General features: G+C 54.3%; 2 protein-coding genes across 10 annotated transcripts; both read right to left on the bottom strand.

Moving 5' to 3' along the window:
• Positions 1 to 943: 943 nt before the first annotated feature.
• Positions 944 to 8,759, bottom strand: TAPBP (TAP binding protein). 2 transcript variants are annotated; one of them, XM_074236584.1, is made up of 8 exons: positions 8,248 to 8,759; positions 6,003 to 6,200; positions 5,079 to 5,324; positions 2,489 to 2,884; positions 1,897 to 2,235; positions 1,693 to 1,782; positions 1,386 to 1,424; positions 944 to 1,070 (listed from the first exon to the last, which is right to left on the bottom strand). In XM_074236584.1, the coding sequence occupies exons 1-8, from the start codon at positions 8,672 to 8,674 to the stop codon at positions 1,063 to 1,065; spliced, it is 1,743 nt and encodes a 580-aa protein (XP_074092685.1). In that variant the 5' UTR covers positions 8,675 to 8,759; the 3' UTR covers positions 944 to 1,062. The 2 variants fall into 2 exon arrangements, with proteins under 2 accessions (XP_074092685.1, XP_074092686.1); XM_074236585.1 differs by lacking the exon at positions 8,248 to 8,759 and adding an exon at positions 6,350 to 7,499.
• A 2,244-nt stretch (positions 8,760 to 11,003) lies between these two features.
• Positions 11,004 to 15,648, bottom strand: DAXX (death domain associated protein). 8 transcript variants are annotated; one of them, XM_074236569.1, is made up of 8 exons: positions 15,403 to 15,648; positions 14,162 to 14,366; positions 13,164 to 13,989; positions 12,825 to 13,039; positions 12,442 to 12,643; positions 11,828 to 12,314; positions 11,493 to 11,706; positions 11,004 to 11,230 (listed from the first exon to the last, which is right to left on the bottom strand). In XM_074236569.1, the coding sequence occupies exons 1-8, from the start codon at positions 15,555 to 15,557 to the stop codon at positions 11,171 to 11,173; spliced, it is 2,364 nt and encodes a 787-aa protein (XP_074092670.1). In that variant the 5' UTR covers positions 15,558 to 15,648; the 3' UTR covers positions 11,004 to 11,170. The 8 variants fall into 8 exon arrangements, with proteins under 8 accessions (XP_074092670.1, XP_074092669.1, XP_074092667.1 ...); XM_074236568.1 differs by having other exon boundaries at positions 14,162 to 14,399; positions 15,403 to 15,641; XM_074236566.1 differs by having other exon boundaries at positions 14,162 to 14,432; positions 15,403 to 15,640.
• Positions 15,649 to 15,866: the final 218 nt, after the last annotated feature.

Genomic DNA, 15,866 nt, shown 5'->3' with positions numbered 1-15,866 from the left:
CACCGCCCTTCCTCTGCTTAGGGAATCCAGTTTGGGTTTTCCTCCAGGCCCACAGGCTTGGGGTGGCAGCTACCACGTCCACCCCCGGACCCCCAGGCTCCCCGGGCCAGTCTCCGGGGTCCCGGCCTGCGCATCGTTGCTGGTGGCCGGTGTCGGGTGTCCGTGGGCACCGGCCCCCGGAGGGACCGCGGCAGAAGCGGGAGGAGGGAGACACCTCGGTCCCGCAGCCCCTCCCTCACCTGAGGAGGGGGCCAGTGCTGGCGTGTAAAGGGGGAACGGGAAAGGTTGGGGACCCTGCCTGGGCTGCTTGGCGAGTGAAGCGGCAGCCTCACTGGCCCGGTGCACAGGTCCAGACCCGAGGGGCCCGTGCTTTCCAAACAGCGGCGACCCAAGGGAGGACCTCTCCGGGCTGAGACAGCGGTAGGGCCGGCCCGGGGAGCCCACAGCTCGCCTCACCCCCCCCCCCCAGCCGCTCCCCTAGAGGCCTCGGGTGTCTCAGAACCTCCTGCTGGGGTAGCAATGGATGGATGCGAATCGCTGGAGTTCCGGGCCCTGGGAAGCACACAGGACCAAACGGAACTAATTCTCTCCGCTCCTGTTCAATAGTCAGTCCTCAGGGGCTTTAAATCCAGGGGTTTCTTTTAGGACACTCCAGTATATCCCCCTCTAGGGTCTGGAAGCAACTCAGACCTCGAAGTGTCTCCTTTTTTCTGCCAAAACCTTCCTCCCACCCCAGAATAGCCAAGTACCCCATAGTCCTGGGGGGAAGGCACACACCACACACCTAGTCCCCGGATACCATACTCCTCCATCTTCTCTTGGGGGGGGATCTCTACTGTTTTTGTCCCAGATGAAAAACCCTTGTTAAACTTAAGAATATTGAAGAGATGTGAGACAGAGGGAACAGTGAGATCATAAGGTATATTAATCACAACTGGAACTATTCCATCTGATCCAACTTTATTCCCATGACAGACATTTTCCCCTGGTTAAACCACCTCCCATACATCTAGGGTCCTGGCCAGGACTCTCCAGGAGATCTAAGTAGCTGAATCTTTTTCCTCAGATTCCTGGAAGAATACAAAATGAAAGATACAGTATCATGAGTAGTATGGGGCAATAGGGTGTTAGAGAAAGGTGGAATGAAGTCACTGAGTCCAACCTCTATTTTACACATGAGGAAAATGAGGTCCAGATATGACAAATGACTTCCATAAGGTTAAGATTACTAGTAAGTGGCAGATAGTGGGTTAGGGATTTTAAGGTGTAGAGTGGGGTGAATTGAAGGACTGATAGTGGGGGGGGGGTCTAAATTGAGTAAGGACCAGATGAACTTGGGACTAAAATTAGATTTTGAGAGTACTGTAAGACCTAAGTCAATTTACCTTTTTCCTTTGTATCTGTGGAAGGAGTCAGGAATGACACTGTGGAAGAAAGATGGAGATGAGAAAGGTGACTGGTTATATACCTTAGACCTATGAAATGTGTGTGTTAGGGAGAAGGGAATGCAGAAATTTCCAAAAAGCAGGAGAATGAAGGTGGGATTTTGAAATATAATGAATAAACAGCTTGGCAGGATGGTTCAAGGGTCTTAGAGGATTGACAGGGTGAAGTTTTAGGGAGCTAGGCTTCCCCAGGTTTTTTGACAGTGGGGTTCCCAGATTTGAGGATGAGGAAGAGAGACTGACTTACCAACTAACCCCATTCCTTTGATCAGACCAAGCAGAAGAAATGCTGAAAGGAACAACCCTACTCCATCTTCAAAGGAAGGCCCAGAGACCCCTGGGGAGTGGAGGAGAGGCGGGAGATCACATCCTTTCTGATAGGAATTTGTGCTCCCAGATATTTAGACCCACAGGCTTCCTCCTCCTCTCCCCTCATCCTGTCTTTCCTTACCTGCCACTTCAAGAGTCACCTGGGCACTGAGTCCTTTGCCTTGCAGGCTGGAGTGATGGACTCGGCAGACATAGCGGGAGCCATGCTGCTCCACGGTGACTGGCGCCGGGCGCAGATATGCTGTCATACTGACAGTGCCATTGGGGTGATAGCGATAGCTGGAGCGCCAGGTTTGCCCATCTGCCGCCCTGCTCCCTCCTGAACCATTCTGAAACTCCCAGGCCACATTTAGGTCTTCCGGGGGGTAGAAATGGGAGATGAGGCAGAGTAGCTCTGGTGGAGCTTGTCCTGGATATGACCAGACTACAGGTGAAGGGGTCAGGGTCACTTTTGGGGGCTCTGTGGGAAGGAGGAAGAGTTTTGGGATTAGCACCAAGGGGCAATTAAACACAAATTTGCCTTTTAGTTTCATCTCAGTTTCCCCAAGGAGCCTTTAGTGGACCCCAGGAACTCTTCCTCCTACCAGTTCAGTCTTGCTCTCAATTCCCCTAGGGTCTCAATCTCTCTTCACACATCCCCCCCCCCACCATCTCAATCCCAAACTCCTTCCCCACTTCAGGTATTCCATGGTTTATCCCCCTCCCTCACTTACTCTGTACTTCCAGCTCCAGGGCTACTTGGGCCTGCAGGTAAGGAAGGTGAACTGTAGCCAGATAAGTGCCCTCCTGGTGAGGCTTTATGGAGGGCAGCAACAGGGTCCCGTTTCCACTCCATGGGCTCTCCATTCCTTCCTCATCCCAGGCAGTAAAAGCCAAGGCTCCCTCCGGAGACCCTAGTGCCTGGCTTCCCAGTCCTGGAGTCACGGCCAAGAGCAGTTGTCCAGTTCCCCGATGCTGGCGTCGCCACTCCAGCCCGAAGGGAGGGGGGGTCAGTGAAGAGGGGGCCCCACCCAAGGTGGGAGGCAAGTAAGTAAAACTCAAGTCCAACTTGACACTCTTATCAGGTCTCACCCGAGCAGCAGGAGAATGAGAGAGGACTGTCAGCACAGCTTGGGGGATGGAGTAGAAATACAAGACAGGAATGAGGAGAAGGGAAAAGAATTGGGCATGAATCAGTAAGAATGGGGCAAAAGGGAGAGAAGTGAATGGGGGAAGGAGAGAGAATGAGAATTGAGGGAATGGGAGAAGATTGGGGATGGTAAAAGGAAGAGGAACATAGGGAAGAATGGGAGAATTTGTGAAATTGGAAAAATTGCACAGAAATTGAGTCAATGAGGGCACTCCATTTTGGAGAGCTCATCTCTCAAAACCCTTTTTCTTGACAAATTTATTTCTTTTCCTCACCGCCACCCCTCCCCATGTTAGCCAGGCAAGAAGATCTTTGCACTTTCCCCTGCCTTTGGTCACCTTGGCAACTTGTTCCCCTTCTCAGGTCCCTGGTTGCCATGACAACACTTCTGTACTCCTCCATACTCTTATTACATACTCTTAGCCTTGAGGGGGAGAGTGCCCAGCAAATGGGTGTCTATGTCAGAATCTAGAGCATTATGACCCTTGGAAGGTAGACCCTTCTCAGCTTTGAGATCTGTGTAGTCACTGACAGAACCCTTTAAACTGATATACCTACTTAACATGTTAATCATGTATATTCCCTCCATATTTCACTCCATACCCTAATTTTTTTACAGCATCAAGCCCCTCTCCACACAAAGGGTAAAAAGTTAGTGATGAAAGGAGAGACTGGTCTGGGGGAGGGTCCAAATTCATTGATATATATATAATAGGTTATAAAGCTGAAAGGGATCTAAGCTGACTGGAAAGATGGGGGAACAGGAAACTGGTGGTAGATATTCTGTGTGATTCTGTCCCAAAGCCATCTCCATTCTCACATAGCGGAAAACAGGGTTGGGGGTATGGAGGGGGGGGGTTAGGCAAAGAATGGTAATGAGAAAAGGGATGGAGCAAGACAAGACCATTTACTGATGTCTATTTTAGTTTAGTTTAGTTTTCTTTTTTGCAACGCAATGGGGTTAAGTGGCTTGCCCAAAGCCACACAGCTAGGTAATTATGAAGTGTCTGAGGCTGGATTTGAACTCAGGTACTCCTGACTCCAGGGCTGGTGCTCTATCTACTGCACCACCTAGCTGCCCCCATGTCTATTTATTTTATTTGGTTTTTTTAAAGGCTTTTTTTGCAAGGCAAACGGGGTTAAGTGGCTTGCCCAAGGCCACACAGCTAGGTAATTATTAAGTGTCTGAGGTCGGATTTGAACTCAGGTACTCCTGACTCCAGGGCCGGTGCGCTATCCACTGCACCACCTAGCCACCCCACCGTCTATTTATTTTAAATAGCTGGTCTATAAGGGTGGGAGTGGGAGCAGTTGCAGAAGAGGAAACAGTATACCCATTGGTAATTGAAGCTGAGGGTTCAGAAATATTACTGTGCATAGAATGCTATGCTAGATATTAGGGGATATATTCAGTTTTGATGAGAAAAAGTCCTTTGCCCTAAGGGACCTTAAAGGTAGGCAATTATGAAATACAAGGAATTGTAATGTAAGTGCATCACAGAGAGATACATAAAGTTTTGTTTAGAGTGGGGAAAGAGAGGATTATTAGTTCTAATATTAGAGTGAAAAAAAAACCACAACTCCTTTGGATAAAGGACTTAATAGTATTTCCTTTGCAGTTGTGGATATCTCTAGACTAAGCAAACTTAATATAGAAGAAACCAAACAAATTTTACACTTGAGTTGAGGTCAGATACTTGGGGAAAATGCCTCTTTCCTAAATAGATTGACCCAACTTTTCCTTCCTGAACTTTGGTTTTGATAAGGCTCTTGGAGAGGTTGTGTAGGGTGGAGAAAGAAGCCTTGGGAAGGAGTAAGGAGAAAGCAAAGTAGACGTTATTAGCAGAATAGAAAGGCAACTTATGCAAGACATGAAAGTAACTGGAGAAAACTATCCTGCTCCAGTTATCCTGACTTTCAGTCTAAGTAAGCCAAGTTGTCTTCCACAGGGGAAATATTTGCAGGGGAAAAGAATAAGGGAAAAGGGAAGTTAAGGGAGAGGAGAGGCAGAAGACTCTGTGTGCATAGTTCTCCACCAACTTTAAATATCATCCCCAATATTCTTGATTGAATGATTAAAATTGTAAAATGAGTCCTGGCTTTCAAAGCTCCAAATCCCACCTAGGTCTAGCCTTAGCTCCAAGATGCCCCCTTCCCTTACCTCTCTCCCTTACCTGTTGCTATGTTAACCGAGGAAGGGACAGACTGTGACTGAGACAGTTGCAGGAGGCTGGAAAGGCGCACCTGAGGGCTAGATAAGCTGACCACCAACCAAGTCCCATCCAAGGACCGAGGAGAGTGTGGTTCAGGGGTTAGGCCAGCTGCCCACTCAGAAGCTGCAGGGCTTGGGACATAGCGATTCAGCTCACAGCTTGGAGCTACTGACCCCTTCAGAGAGTCCCCAAGAGAACCAGCAGGATCTGGGACAGGAGAAAGAGGGAGGAGTCAACTAGGAGAGTCAGGAGTATCAAATGGATAGGTGGCATGTCAGGTAAATCTCCCAGGGGCCAGCAGATATTAGGGATGTGGATGAAGACTAAGAATCACGTTGGTGAGGCCTTAATGAATGAAAGGAAGTGGTCCTGGGAGTGGGAAAGATGATGCTAATTAGGAATAAACTTATAAACAATAACTACCATAATGGCCTACATTTACATAGGTAAAGGTAAACAAAGTTTTCTGCAAACATTAACTCAGCCAAATTCTCTAGAATCAAATTTGACCTCAAAGTTCACTTCATTGCTTTTAGCCTCTGTTTCCCCTAACTGAAAAACATTTCTGAACTAGAAGGCTTCTTAGGGCCCTTCCATATTCAGACGTACGATTCTTACAACTACCCTGTGAGACAGACTGAGTAAATATATCATCTTCATTTTTCAGGTTTAGGTAAAGAGACTTGTCCAAGGTCATTGAGCTAGTAAATGATAGAAATCCGATATGAGAACCCATGTTTCTGGTTTCCAAATCCAGTTCTCCTTCCACTATCCCACTGACGCAAACTCCTTGAGGAATGTAGGTAAAGAGGGTGGTGGCAGGGTTGAGACTTGAGGACTGAGAAGTTTTCCCTTTAGGCCTGGGGGGGTGTCCAGAACACTTACCGTATACTTTCAGGTAGAGTGAAGAGTCAATGTCGGGCCTTGGAGGCGGCTCCCCAGGCCCCTGTCTCAGCAGCAGTACAGCAGGTCGCTTGGTCACTCCCCGAAGCATGCCCCCACCACCACCCTGCTCTTCCACAAACCAGCACTCCAACACCGAGGGCCCTAGTCGAGCTGTGGAGCATCGGACTGCCAGTATGCCTGGGGAGAGGAGGGATGCTGGGGAAAGGGCCAAATTCTCGAGGAGTCACCTCCCACCATGACCCCAATTTAACAGGGACCCTGATGAGAGTCGGAGGGGCAGCCAACGCACCTCCGGTGGGGCTCAGGGGAAAGGGGGGTGACCTCACCTAAGGCCAGGAGCAGGTACAGCGGCTTCATGGCTCCTCTCCCAAGCCCTGGCAGCAGCTACTGCCGCCCCTGGCATCCCCCTTTCAGTTTCACTTTCCCCTAAAAGGCAGGCTCGGGGAATCCCCTTCTTAACTGGAACCTTCAGAAAGAAGCAGCAGAGCGGGCTAGTCCCGCCCCACGGGGAGGACGCTGGGTCCCTACGGTCTTCCCACATTCCTCATCTACACAGCCCAGACCTTCCCAGCCCCTACCTTACCAAGTCCTTAGACCTGGACCGGGCCTTTGGCCACAAAATCACCGGCATGTCCCTTCACAGCAAGAGATTCAGAAGTCACTTTGTGTTTTTGAGAGGCAGAAACAGATCTGCCTTCCCCAAATCCCTATCCCCACCTTGATTACTTCCTCTTCCTTGTCCCCCATCAGCAATGAAACGCAGGTGATTGTCAGGTCAAGTGAAGAGACCAATAAATATTTTAATCACCGTTAAAAAAAATAATAAAATTAAAAAATAAAAATTTTAAATTCCCCAAACTGGCTCCCTCCATGTCCTTGAGAACCCCTATATGTGCATACCCTTGGGGACTTACTGCAGGGATGGAGTTAGATGGGAAGAAATGGGTATAGGTTTAATAATCCTGTAAAGGGGGAGAGGAGATTCAGAAAGATGGAATGAGGTGGCAGGCTTCGTCACCACAGTGACACACACAGACTCAAAGCACAAACTACAAATGGGACCACCTACCACCTTGGGGATTCTGGACATACCACTACCCATATACACCCTTCTCCAGGTATGCAATAACCTGGGGGACTGGGTTTTAAGTGTTATTTATCTACCTGTTCCCACTAGTGGAGGGGAAAATAGAAAGCTCATAGTTCTAGGTTTTCCCTTATGTCAAAGAATGGAATGGGGTTAATGGAGGGGAGGGCGAAAAGAACTGACATGAATTTCCCTCTCTATATACAAATCCACAGAGGGCATATCACCTGGAGTTCACAGTCCCGTATCTCCCTTTCCCCAAAGCCAAGGATTTTTGGAGGAATTAAGCCCCTGATTCATGACCTTACTCTTCCTTTCCAGGGGGATTATGGGAATTACTCATCAGTTACTTTCCCTAGTTCTTGGTTCCAGTGAGAAAACTTAATGTCCCTTAATGTCCACCTCCACTGCCATTGAAACCCACCTCTCCCTTGTGCGTTCCTGGTGGGGACCAGACCCTCCTATTGGGGGGAGAAGTGGCCCCTCCTGCCTCATCTCCACTGCCACCCCCAGGAGGCTCTCTCTTGGGCAGCCCCATGGTCCCTGTGGGCCCTCCCCCCAGGCGATGCCTCCGTTCGCAGTGGCCACGGTGGCGCATGAAGCTGTCCCTCCACATGAATTTCTTGCCACACACACCGCATTCATAAGGTTTGAGACCCGTGTGAGTCTTCATGTGCTCTGTTAGGTGGTGTTTCATCTTGAATTTTTTGTTGCACACGGGACAGTCAAAGGGACGCAGATTCAGGTGCATATTCACATGGCGATCCCGCATACTCTTGTGTGAGAAAGCTTTTCCACAGTGACAGAGGAAGATCTTGTTCCCATCCCCGCTACCACTTGCCCCAGAACCACCCCCACCACTTCCAGACACTCCCAGGCTGCCCCCTCCTGAACCTCCCAGGGTCACAGCTCCATGTTCAGCCTGGCTCCCCGGGGGCTGGGCTGAGGCCTGAGAAGAGGTGGGAAAAACTAAGATTTGGTTGCCCTGCATGTCCAGGGGCAGTAAGGGTCGGGGTGGGTGGGAGGCAAAGGAAGAGGGGGTTGGTCCTCCAGGGTCATCCAGCGCTGGCCCAGCTGTCCCAGACTCATACGGGCCAAAGTCTTCAGACGATTCACAAAAATTCACTTGTTCCTCACCCTTGTCTGGGGGGCCAGTCAGTGTCCGGACATCGGTGATACTTAGTCCAGGGTCAGAACTCCCGCCTGGCGGGCCCCCCGAAGCCCCACCTAGCTCCTCATCCTCATCATCCTCACAGGTCAGCACCAGGTCTTCCTCCTCCTCTTCTTCCTCCAGGTCTGGGTCTTGAGAGGCAAGAGGAGCTGGGGCAGGGCAGCCTCCCCCCCGTTTAACATATACCCAGTGTTTCTGAGGCACGATGCTAGGGGGCACATACGTAGGGCGCCGGAGCCCAGCCCCAGGAACTACCACCCCGACTCCATCCCCTCCATCGTCACTTAGTTCATCCGCTTCTAGCAGCAGCTTCCCAGAAGTGCCACCCCCACTTCCCACCACAGAAGTGGGGAACAGGGGGCCTCCTCCACTCCGCCTTTCCCCGCCCCCCATGGAAGAGGCTGAAAATGCGTCATGCGAGGAAGATGAGAAATCCCCCGAGTCTCGGGGGCTGAAGTAGTTGCTGCTGCTGGGGGACTGATTCTCGCTGGCCCTGCTGGACGAAGGAGGCCGGCCGGAGGGGGCCGCCGGGGGGCCCCCCCGCCCCGGCCGCCGGGCCCAGGGGCGCGGCGGAGGCCCGGCCCTCCCGCAGGAGCTCCGTGCACTTGTCCACGATGTGCCACATCTGCAGCACGGAGCCCACCGTCAGGAAGTTGACAATGTCTGCGGCGGCCATGCTGAGCCGGCCCGTGTAGGCAGAGGCCAGAACCGTCTCGAAGGCCCCCGGGTCCATGACGCTGGGCAGCGAGATGGAGGTCATGCCCTTGAGCAAGACTTGGTCATGGAAGTAGGGGGAAGAGGCGGCCAAGACGGCTCGGTGAGCCCGGAATTCCCGGCCCTGGACTCGGATGGACACGTCACAAAGCTGCCCTTGGAGCCGTTGCTGGTTGAGGGACTCCAGCAGCGCGCTGGTCACTTCGGGGAAGGACACATGCACCACAGCCGCCGCCGGCAGTGGCAAGGCGGGCGGTGCCAGCGCCACGGGCAGGGGCAGAGGGGCCCCCTGCGGAGAGAGGGGCGATGGCTCCATGGCAAGGAAGAGCATGGGGAAGGGGGCGCCCCCCCCCAGCCACAGGAACAGAGAGAGAGTTAGGGCGGCCGGGGGGGTCTCTGTGAAGAGAAAGAAAAGAAGCGGGTCAGGAAAGTGCGGGGTTGGCGGGCGAGGGGGCCGGCGGGGCGCAGCCGAGGCCCGGGGGCAGTGGCGCGCGGGGCGGCGCGGGGCGTTGCCTGGGGCCCGCCCCCTCCGGGCCTGCATCTCCTCCGCCGCTCCACGCCGGGACGCCCCGGGGCACAGCCTGGAAGGCCCCTTGCAGGCCTGCGGCGAGCTGGCGGTGCTCTCGCTACCGTGCCGGACGTCGGGGTTGCACACGGGGCGCCTCGTTGTCCTTCCCAGGGCCCACTTCTCTTGCCCCTCCTGACTGTCGAGCCTCCACGTGCCGAGGATGTGAGTGCCACTCCTTTCCCAGGTGCTCCCCCATCTTTCCCGGCCCCTGAAGTCCCACCCCCGGCGCTCCCTCGGGCCACGCCTCCTCGGCGCGGCCCCGCCCCCACTCAGACCCTGTCTCTTTGGAATCCCCGCAGGCCCCTCCCCTCGCTAGGCCACGCCTTCCGGGATCCTCCCCCGGCCCCTCCCCCGCACCCGCCAGGCCCCGCCTCTTCCCTCCACACCCCCCATCCCTGCCCGACCCCACCCCCCTCTGGTCCTCCCACCGCTGCACACCCAACGCTCCCTTCTGGACTAGCCCTCCCCTCCCCCCCAGGCGCGCGTCCCCGCTTACCGGGCCGCGCGCCCCCGGGCCCCCCCGCCCCTCACTCCGCGGCCAGAGCCGCAGCCCGGGCCCCTCCCGCCGCCATCTTGCGCCGTCTCCCTCCTCCCTCCGCCCCCGGCCCGCCCCCTGCCCCGCCGACGTTAAGGGAGCCAGCCCATTCCCCGCCGCCCTACTGGGACAGATTTCGCCGATTCTGCCACTTCCCCTTTAAGGAAAAAATACCTCTCTCCCCTTTAAAGGTACCAGCGCCACTCCACCGCGACCCACTCGGCCACCGCTTCAGCCGACTGCGGGTTTTCCCCTTTAAAAATAGTAGCCCTGCCTCTCCCCATGGATGACGGGCTCAAGAACCAATCAATCATCGCTTAGGCAAAATAAAAGCGAATGAAAGAAAACTAGAGTGAGAGGAAACCAGCCAATGGCAGTACAGATACCTCTGTACTGCGGCTCCTACTTCTGCTCCCTCCCTTTCACCACCTCCAGGTTCTGATTGCTTTTCTCAGAGAGGGTAACGAGAGTCAAGTGTGGATTGGCTAAAGGGACCTAAACTTGGCGCTGGATTGGTCCGCTTATTCTTGAGGGTCTAAGCTTGGGAGCTGGGGCAAAGAGGTCCTAAAGCATTGCAAGTGCTTCAGGGCTGGCGCGCTCGCTGGGCTGGTGAAGAAAGGTATGCAAGTGTCAGGGGTAGAGAACGTTACTGTGAGTAAATCGTAGAGGGCAGGACTAGGGAGGGTTAGTTCTTCTACTCCGCGGGGCTCAAGCAGCCAAGGAAGCAAAAGGCGTGAGCTCAGGGAACACTAGGCTCTGGTGGGGGGTACAAAACCAGAAAATGGAATATTGTCTCCGTGAAAGGAATTGAGAAGAAAATTATGGACTGAGTTTGAGAAAGGGGTGTTAGCTACTTATTGTCGAGGAAAACCGGCAAGGAGGTATTTGAAGGACAGAAATGAGAATTACAGTAAGAAAAGAACTTTATTTAGTTTCGTTTTTATAAACCTTTAAAGTTTTTATTATTTTCAAAACACCAACTGAAAGAGTACAGCTCAGCTCCCCCCTCCCCCCTCCCCCCAAAAAACAAAAAACGAAATCATGGGAAGTGAGGGTGGGGAAAGCCAGGCGGCTAGTCAGAGTCTGAGAGGATGATGATCTCTTCAGGGTCACATTGTGTAGCCACACTCATCTGGGTAAGAGGAAAAAGAATTGGGGAGAGATTGGAGAAGACAGTCAGATATATATAGGAGGGAAGCTCTTTCAAAGGATCACAGATTGAGATCTAAAATTTGTCCCTGAGTTCAGTATTCTTCACTTTACAAATCAGAAAAACAGCTCAAAACATGAATAAATAGTAAGTGGAGGACAGATGGACTAGTAAAAATCAGAACAAATAGATAAAAAGGGTAAAAAAAAAAAATCAGCATCCCTCCCCATTCCCCATTTCTGACCTTGCAGGCTGCAGGCCTGGGAGCCTGTGGTCTAGGGGGCCTGGATGGTGGAGGACTACACCTAGAACTGGTGACCAAGCCATGACTGGGAGAATCTGCTCGAGTGGAAGAGTCAGCAACCAGAACCAGGGAAGAAGCCAAGGGGGAGGGAGCATTGGAGAAGTGACACCGTTTCCCATTTTCTTGTTCATCCGCAGCTTTCACCTCAAAGCAGCTGGAGAAATAGAAAATGAGTATCTGACTTCTTGAAAAAGCCCATCTCCCAAATCCCGTAATAACTTCATGACCAAGAAGCACCCCCATCCCCACCCCAATTCCTTCTCTATACAAGTTACCTGCGCCCAATCAATTCTGTTTCTGCCACATCTTCCTTCCGACACTTCTTGAGGGGGGGACTGGGAACCCTCAGGGTGTTAGGAGATACCCCACCATTGAAGGAAGTAGAGGTAACAGTGGCTGCCCCATTCTCCAGCAGGCTGGTGGGAAGGGGAGGTACTGAGCACTTCTTGGGAGAAGGGAGGTCCCTATCCTCAGGAGAGGGGACTGTGTCCAAGGGTAAGGCTTCAATCACCAGCTCAAATAGTTGGGAGGCTGGGCTTTCAACATCTTGCGACAAGTCTTCTGATGGGAGCTGTTCTCCATTGTCCTCATTCTCAAGGCAAATGGGAACAGGTTTCTTTCTCTGAGGTAGGGAATATGACCCTGACATTCCTGCTTCATCTTCCTCCACTGAAGAACTGCTGCTATTGCTCCCCCTTTCAGACTCCAGCTCCTGCTCAGCAGTCCTCTGAGATGGAGATTGAGAAGCTACATAATTCTTACCTCAAAATTATAAAAAACAAACAGGAGGCAGGGTTAGTACTGAAAGTGAATAACAGTAGGAAGACATGGGAGAAGATGGTGGGAAACAGAATACAGAGGAAGGAAACAATTTGGAAATGGTACTAACATTCCTTTTCCCCACATGATACTGGCTCATCTTCCTCCCCTTGGCCCTCCTGACTCTCTTCCATCTCTTCCTCTGAATCTGTGAGCTCCTCTTCCTCTTCCTCATCTTCTTCTTCATCATCATCATCATCTTCATCTTCATCATCATCTGTCTCAGTTTTGGAGACAGTGGGGTGGGATGTAGACTTTTTTCCACTAGGGCCCTGTAAGAGAGGAAAGGACTTTATTGAAACTCTTCTCTACCAAATCTTCATTTTCCTGAATACTTCACCTCCCACAACTAGTTACTCTCTTCCCTAATGACCCAGTATAAGACCTGGGCAGGATTTTGTCATCTGGGAATATCTGATCTAACACCGGTGTCCCCGTGTCCTGTCTCCATACCTCTCCCAAGTCTATGGATGCTTCTGGAAGGTTTTCATTGTGAGGAGAGCTTTCTCCGCAAAGCCTGGCTCTCCTCCTCTGTCTCTCACCCTCCTCACTCTCATCCTGCATCATTGCGTATTTGGAGATCACTTCATCCAGCCGACTGAGTGCCAAGGTTCTGTTCTCCCGAAGCCTACGGGCCAGGGCAGGGTCTGACAATGCAGGGTCGATGCCTGAGGTGGGAGGAAGGTATGCAGTGTGAAGATATGAACTTGAATTCCAAGTTCTAAAGGCTAAGAAGTATACCCTTCCCCCCACCCCCGTGGGTCTATTGTGTGTGGCCCCCCCTCCCTGTACCTGGCCTATAGTCATCTGTGAGGTGACAGCCAAAGTTGTAGACAAGATCAAGATGGCGCCGCTCCTGTAACTTGGTGCCAACATCCCGAAAGGCATCCTGAGCAAGGAGCTGGAGCTGTCGCCTTGGGAGGCAGAGGCCATGTCTTGTGGCTGCCTTTTCCACAGCCCGAAGGACATCCCCATAGTCAGGAAAAGTGTCTGGGCCAGGCCTGTTGATGAGACGCTCTACACGGCGGTTGACCTCCGGGTATCGAGTGCCCCGGTAAGGTATCCTTTGCTCAGTCACACGGCCTGTCAGTGAGCTACACGCTTTTAACTCACAGAGACGCCCAAAGAGTCCTAGCAGCTTACGTTTCAGCCGCCCCTCCTGCAAATAGGCAGAGTCTGGGTCATCTAGCTCAGATAGGTCCAACTCTTTTTCCTGCAGTCGTTTTATTTCTCCCACATACAATGCCAACAACTGCTCTAAGCGCTGGATCTGTCTCCGTGAACCTCGGGGTCGTGGGGAGTCAGGGGCAGTTTCTTCAGTAGGGGCGGTAGAAGAAGGACTAGCAGAAGGTGCATCCCCACAGGGTTCAGTGGAACTAGAAGCAGGGGTCAGGGGTACCTTCCTCTTGATTGAGTGGGCTTTGAGCACTGTACAAAGCTCATTAATGTAGACATAGAGCTTTGTAGGTCGAGTCTGGGCACGAGAGAGGACTCGCGAAAGCACGTTTCGGAGCTCAGCAGAAGCCAGGAACGTAGGGCGAGCACGCTGTCGACGGTTACAGAGGAATGGGACGACCTCGGGGTGTTCTCTAGTTTGCTTCTTACACAGATCCACAAACTGGGATGGGGATGGAGCAGGGAGAAGAACCGAGGAGTTGGAGGAAAGGAAATGACAGGAGAAGATTGTGAAAGAGAGAAAAAAGACAGGGTTAATATGGAGCAATTTATTAAGGACAGCTTCTTTGACTCTCCTTCCTCCTGATAGGAGCACCTTCTCCCCCGCAGCTCACCTCTTCAAACAGCTTCTCATTCTCCAGCTGGTAGCATTTCTTGCTGCCCCCACTACTGCTACTGCCTTCCCCACTGGACTGGAGGGAATCAGAGGCTGCTGCTGCTGCCGCCGCCGCCGGGGGCTGGACTCGGTTTGGGGGTGGAGAGGAAGGCTTTGGCTGGAGAGCTGCTTCATCTTCCTCATCATCATCCAGCACGATAATGCTGTTAGCAGCAGCCATGGGGGGAGCGAAGCCCCTGGTGGGGGTGTTGGGGATTTCAGGAATCCTGCTGGGGGGGATGGGGCCTCAGAGACAGCCCCTCCAGGACATCCCCCCCATTCTCACACCTTCTAACATCAGTCTGTTTGTCCCGCCCCCCCCCCATCACCAATTCTCACCCAAGGATTTATGTGGCCCCCGGTCATCTCAAGAGGCGAGGCTCACTCCAAGTTCTCCCCGGGGCCCCGGCCTCCTTCCCCGCCCCCCAAACTGTGAGTGCCACCATCTGGTTTCCTTCGCCAGCCCTTCCGCTCCCTCCACTTCCGGCGTGTGGGCCTGTGCCCCAGGACCAAGCTCCCCTCTGTCGGGCCGGCGCCCGGGCAGCGGGGGCGCCCGGGCAGCGGGGGCGCCCGGGCAGGGCCGCCGGCTCGCGCCCGCCTGCACCCACCCCGCGCTCTCGGGCTCTGCCGAGCTGTCAGCGGCGCGCCGGGCCCGGCCCCGCGCCCGGGCATGGCCCCGGCGGGCACTTCCTCCCCGTGCCGCCTCCGCTCGCCGCGCGGGCCCGGGGCCTCCAGGCCGGGCCCCGGGGGGCCCCCTGCCTCCCGCCGGGGCTCTGCTCCCCCGCCCCCCCATCCTGGCACTGACACACGCGCACGCGCACTCGCGGGCGCGCGCCTGCCCTCCTCCAGGGAGGGTCTCCAGCCGCCGTCCCCTCTCCCCACCCCAGCCTTGTCACCGGGTCCTCCCCTCACACTCTACCCTCCTCCCGCCCGCCCCGTGCGGCCCCCACCTCACAAACAGTCCCCGCAGCGGCCGCCGCCTCCGCCGTTGCTGTCCGTCCCTCCCCCTCCCCTCACCCCCCCGCTCCGTCACCCTCAGCTCTCCCTCTCTCCCACTCCCCGCCCCCCTCCCGCAGCGACACTGCGCAGGACCGGAAGCGGTCGTGCACCGGCCCCCTCCTCATCCCGTCCCTGGGCGCCGCCATCCTATGCTAGTAGCGTGGGCCGGAGGCTCATAGGAAGTGACGGCACGTTAGCTACCTGCTCGGCCCTTCTGCGGGAGACGGACGGAGAGTCGCCCGGTGGTTCCATTGGCCCTCTCCGACCAAACGACTCGAATGGGAGGGCTTCTCTGAGGCCAAGAGCCCGGGAAGTCTCTGAGGGGGACGGGGGGTGGCCATGTTGCCGTACGGCATCTAGCCCGACGGAGAGAGCCCGATCCAGTGAGGGCGAGGCTGCCAGGGATAGGTCCCGCGGGGATTTGCCAAGCTGCGGTCACGAGGTGGAGCACCGACCGACCCACCGGAAGCCGGCGCCCGCCCCGCCCCTATCGTCTGCTCCCGGCGCTCCCGCACGCTGACTGGCCTTTGGCAGAGTGCGGGGCGGGGGGAGGGGCGCTAGAGGACGGTTCGGTCCACTTGGGGGAGGAAGCGGCCGTCTACTGGAACCCAGGCCAGGTGTGCGCCGGAACCCCCGGCCCGGGGCCAGGCTCACACGGACGCGTC

The sequence above is a fragment of the Macrotis lagotis genome, chromosome 5, assembly GCF_037893015.1.
Source record: "Macrotis lagotis isolate mMagLag1 chromosome 5, bilby.v1.9.chrom.fasta, whole genome shotgun sequence".
NCBI lineage: Eukaryota > Metazoa > Chordata > Mammalia > Peramelemorphia > Peramelidae > Macrotis > Macrotis lagotis.
Note: the sequence above shows the minus strand (reverse complement) of the source record. Positions and strands in the feature narration are given on the sequence as shown.

Bases quoted from the DNA above. Each gene is read 5' to 3' on its own strand.
- TAPBP (XM_074236584.1), bottom strand. From the start codon at position 8,674: ATGGGGGGCGGGGAAAGGCGGAGTGGAGGAGGCCCCCTGTTCCCCACT. The intron at 5,325-6,002 runs GTAAGTGTTCTG...CTCCTGTCCCAG, and splicing joins ACTCTACCTGAAAGTATACG to ATCCTGCTGGTTCTCTTGGG. The intron at 1,783-1,896 runs GTAAGGAAAGAC...TCCACTCCCCAG, and splicing joins GGTGACTCTTGAAGTGGCAG to GGGTCTCTGGGCCTTCCTTT.
- DAXX (XM_074236566.1), bottom strand. From the start codon at position 15,557: ATGCCGTACGGCAACATGGCCACCCCCCGTCCCCCTCAGAGACTTCCC. The intron at 13,990-14,161 runs GTGAGCTGCGGG...TCCCCATCCCAG, and splicing joins ATGAGAAGCTGTTTGAAGAG to TTTGTGGATCTGTGTAAGAA. The intron at 12,315-12,441 runs GTTAGTACCATT...TATAATTTTGAG, and splicing joins ATCATGTGGGGAAAAGGAAT to GTAAGAATTATGTAGCTTCT.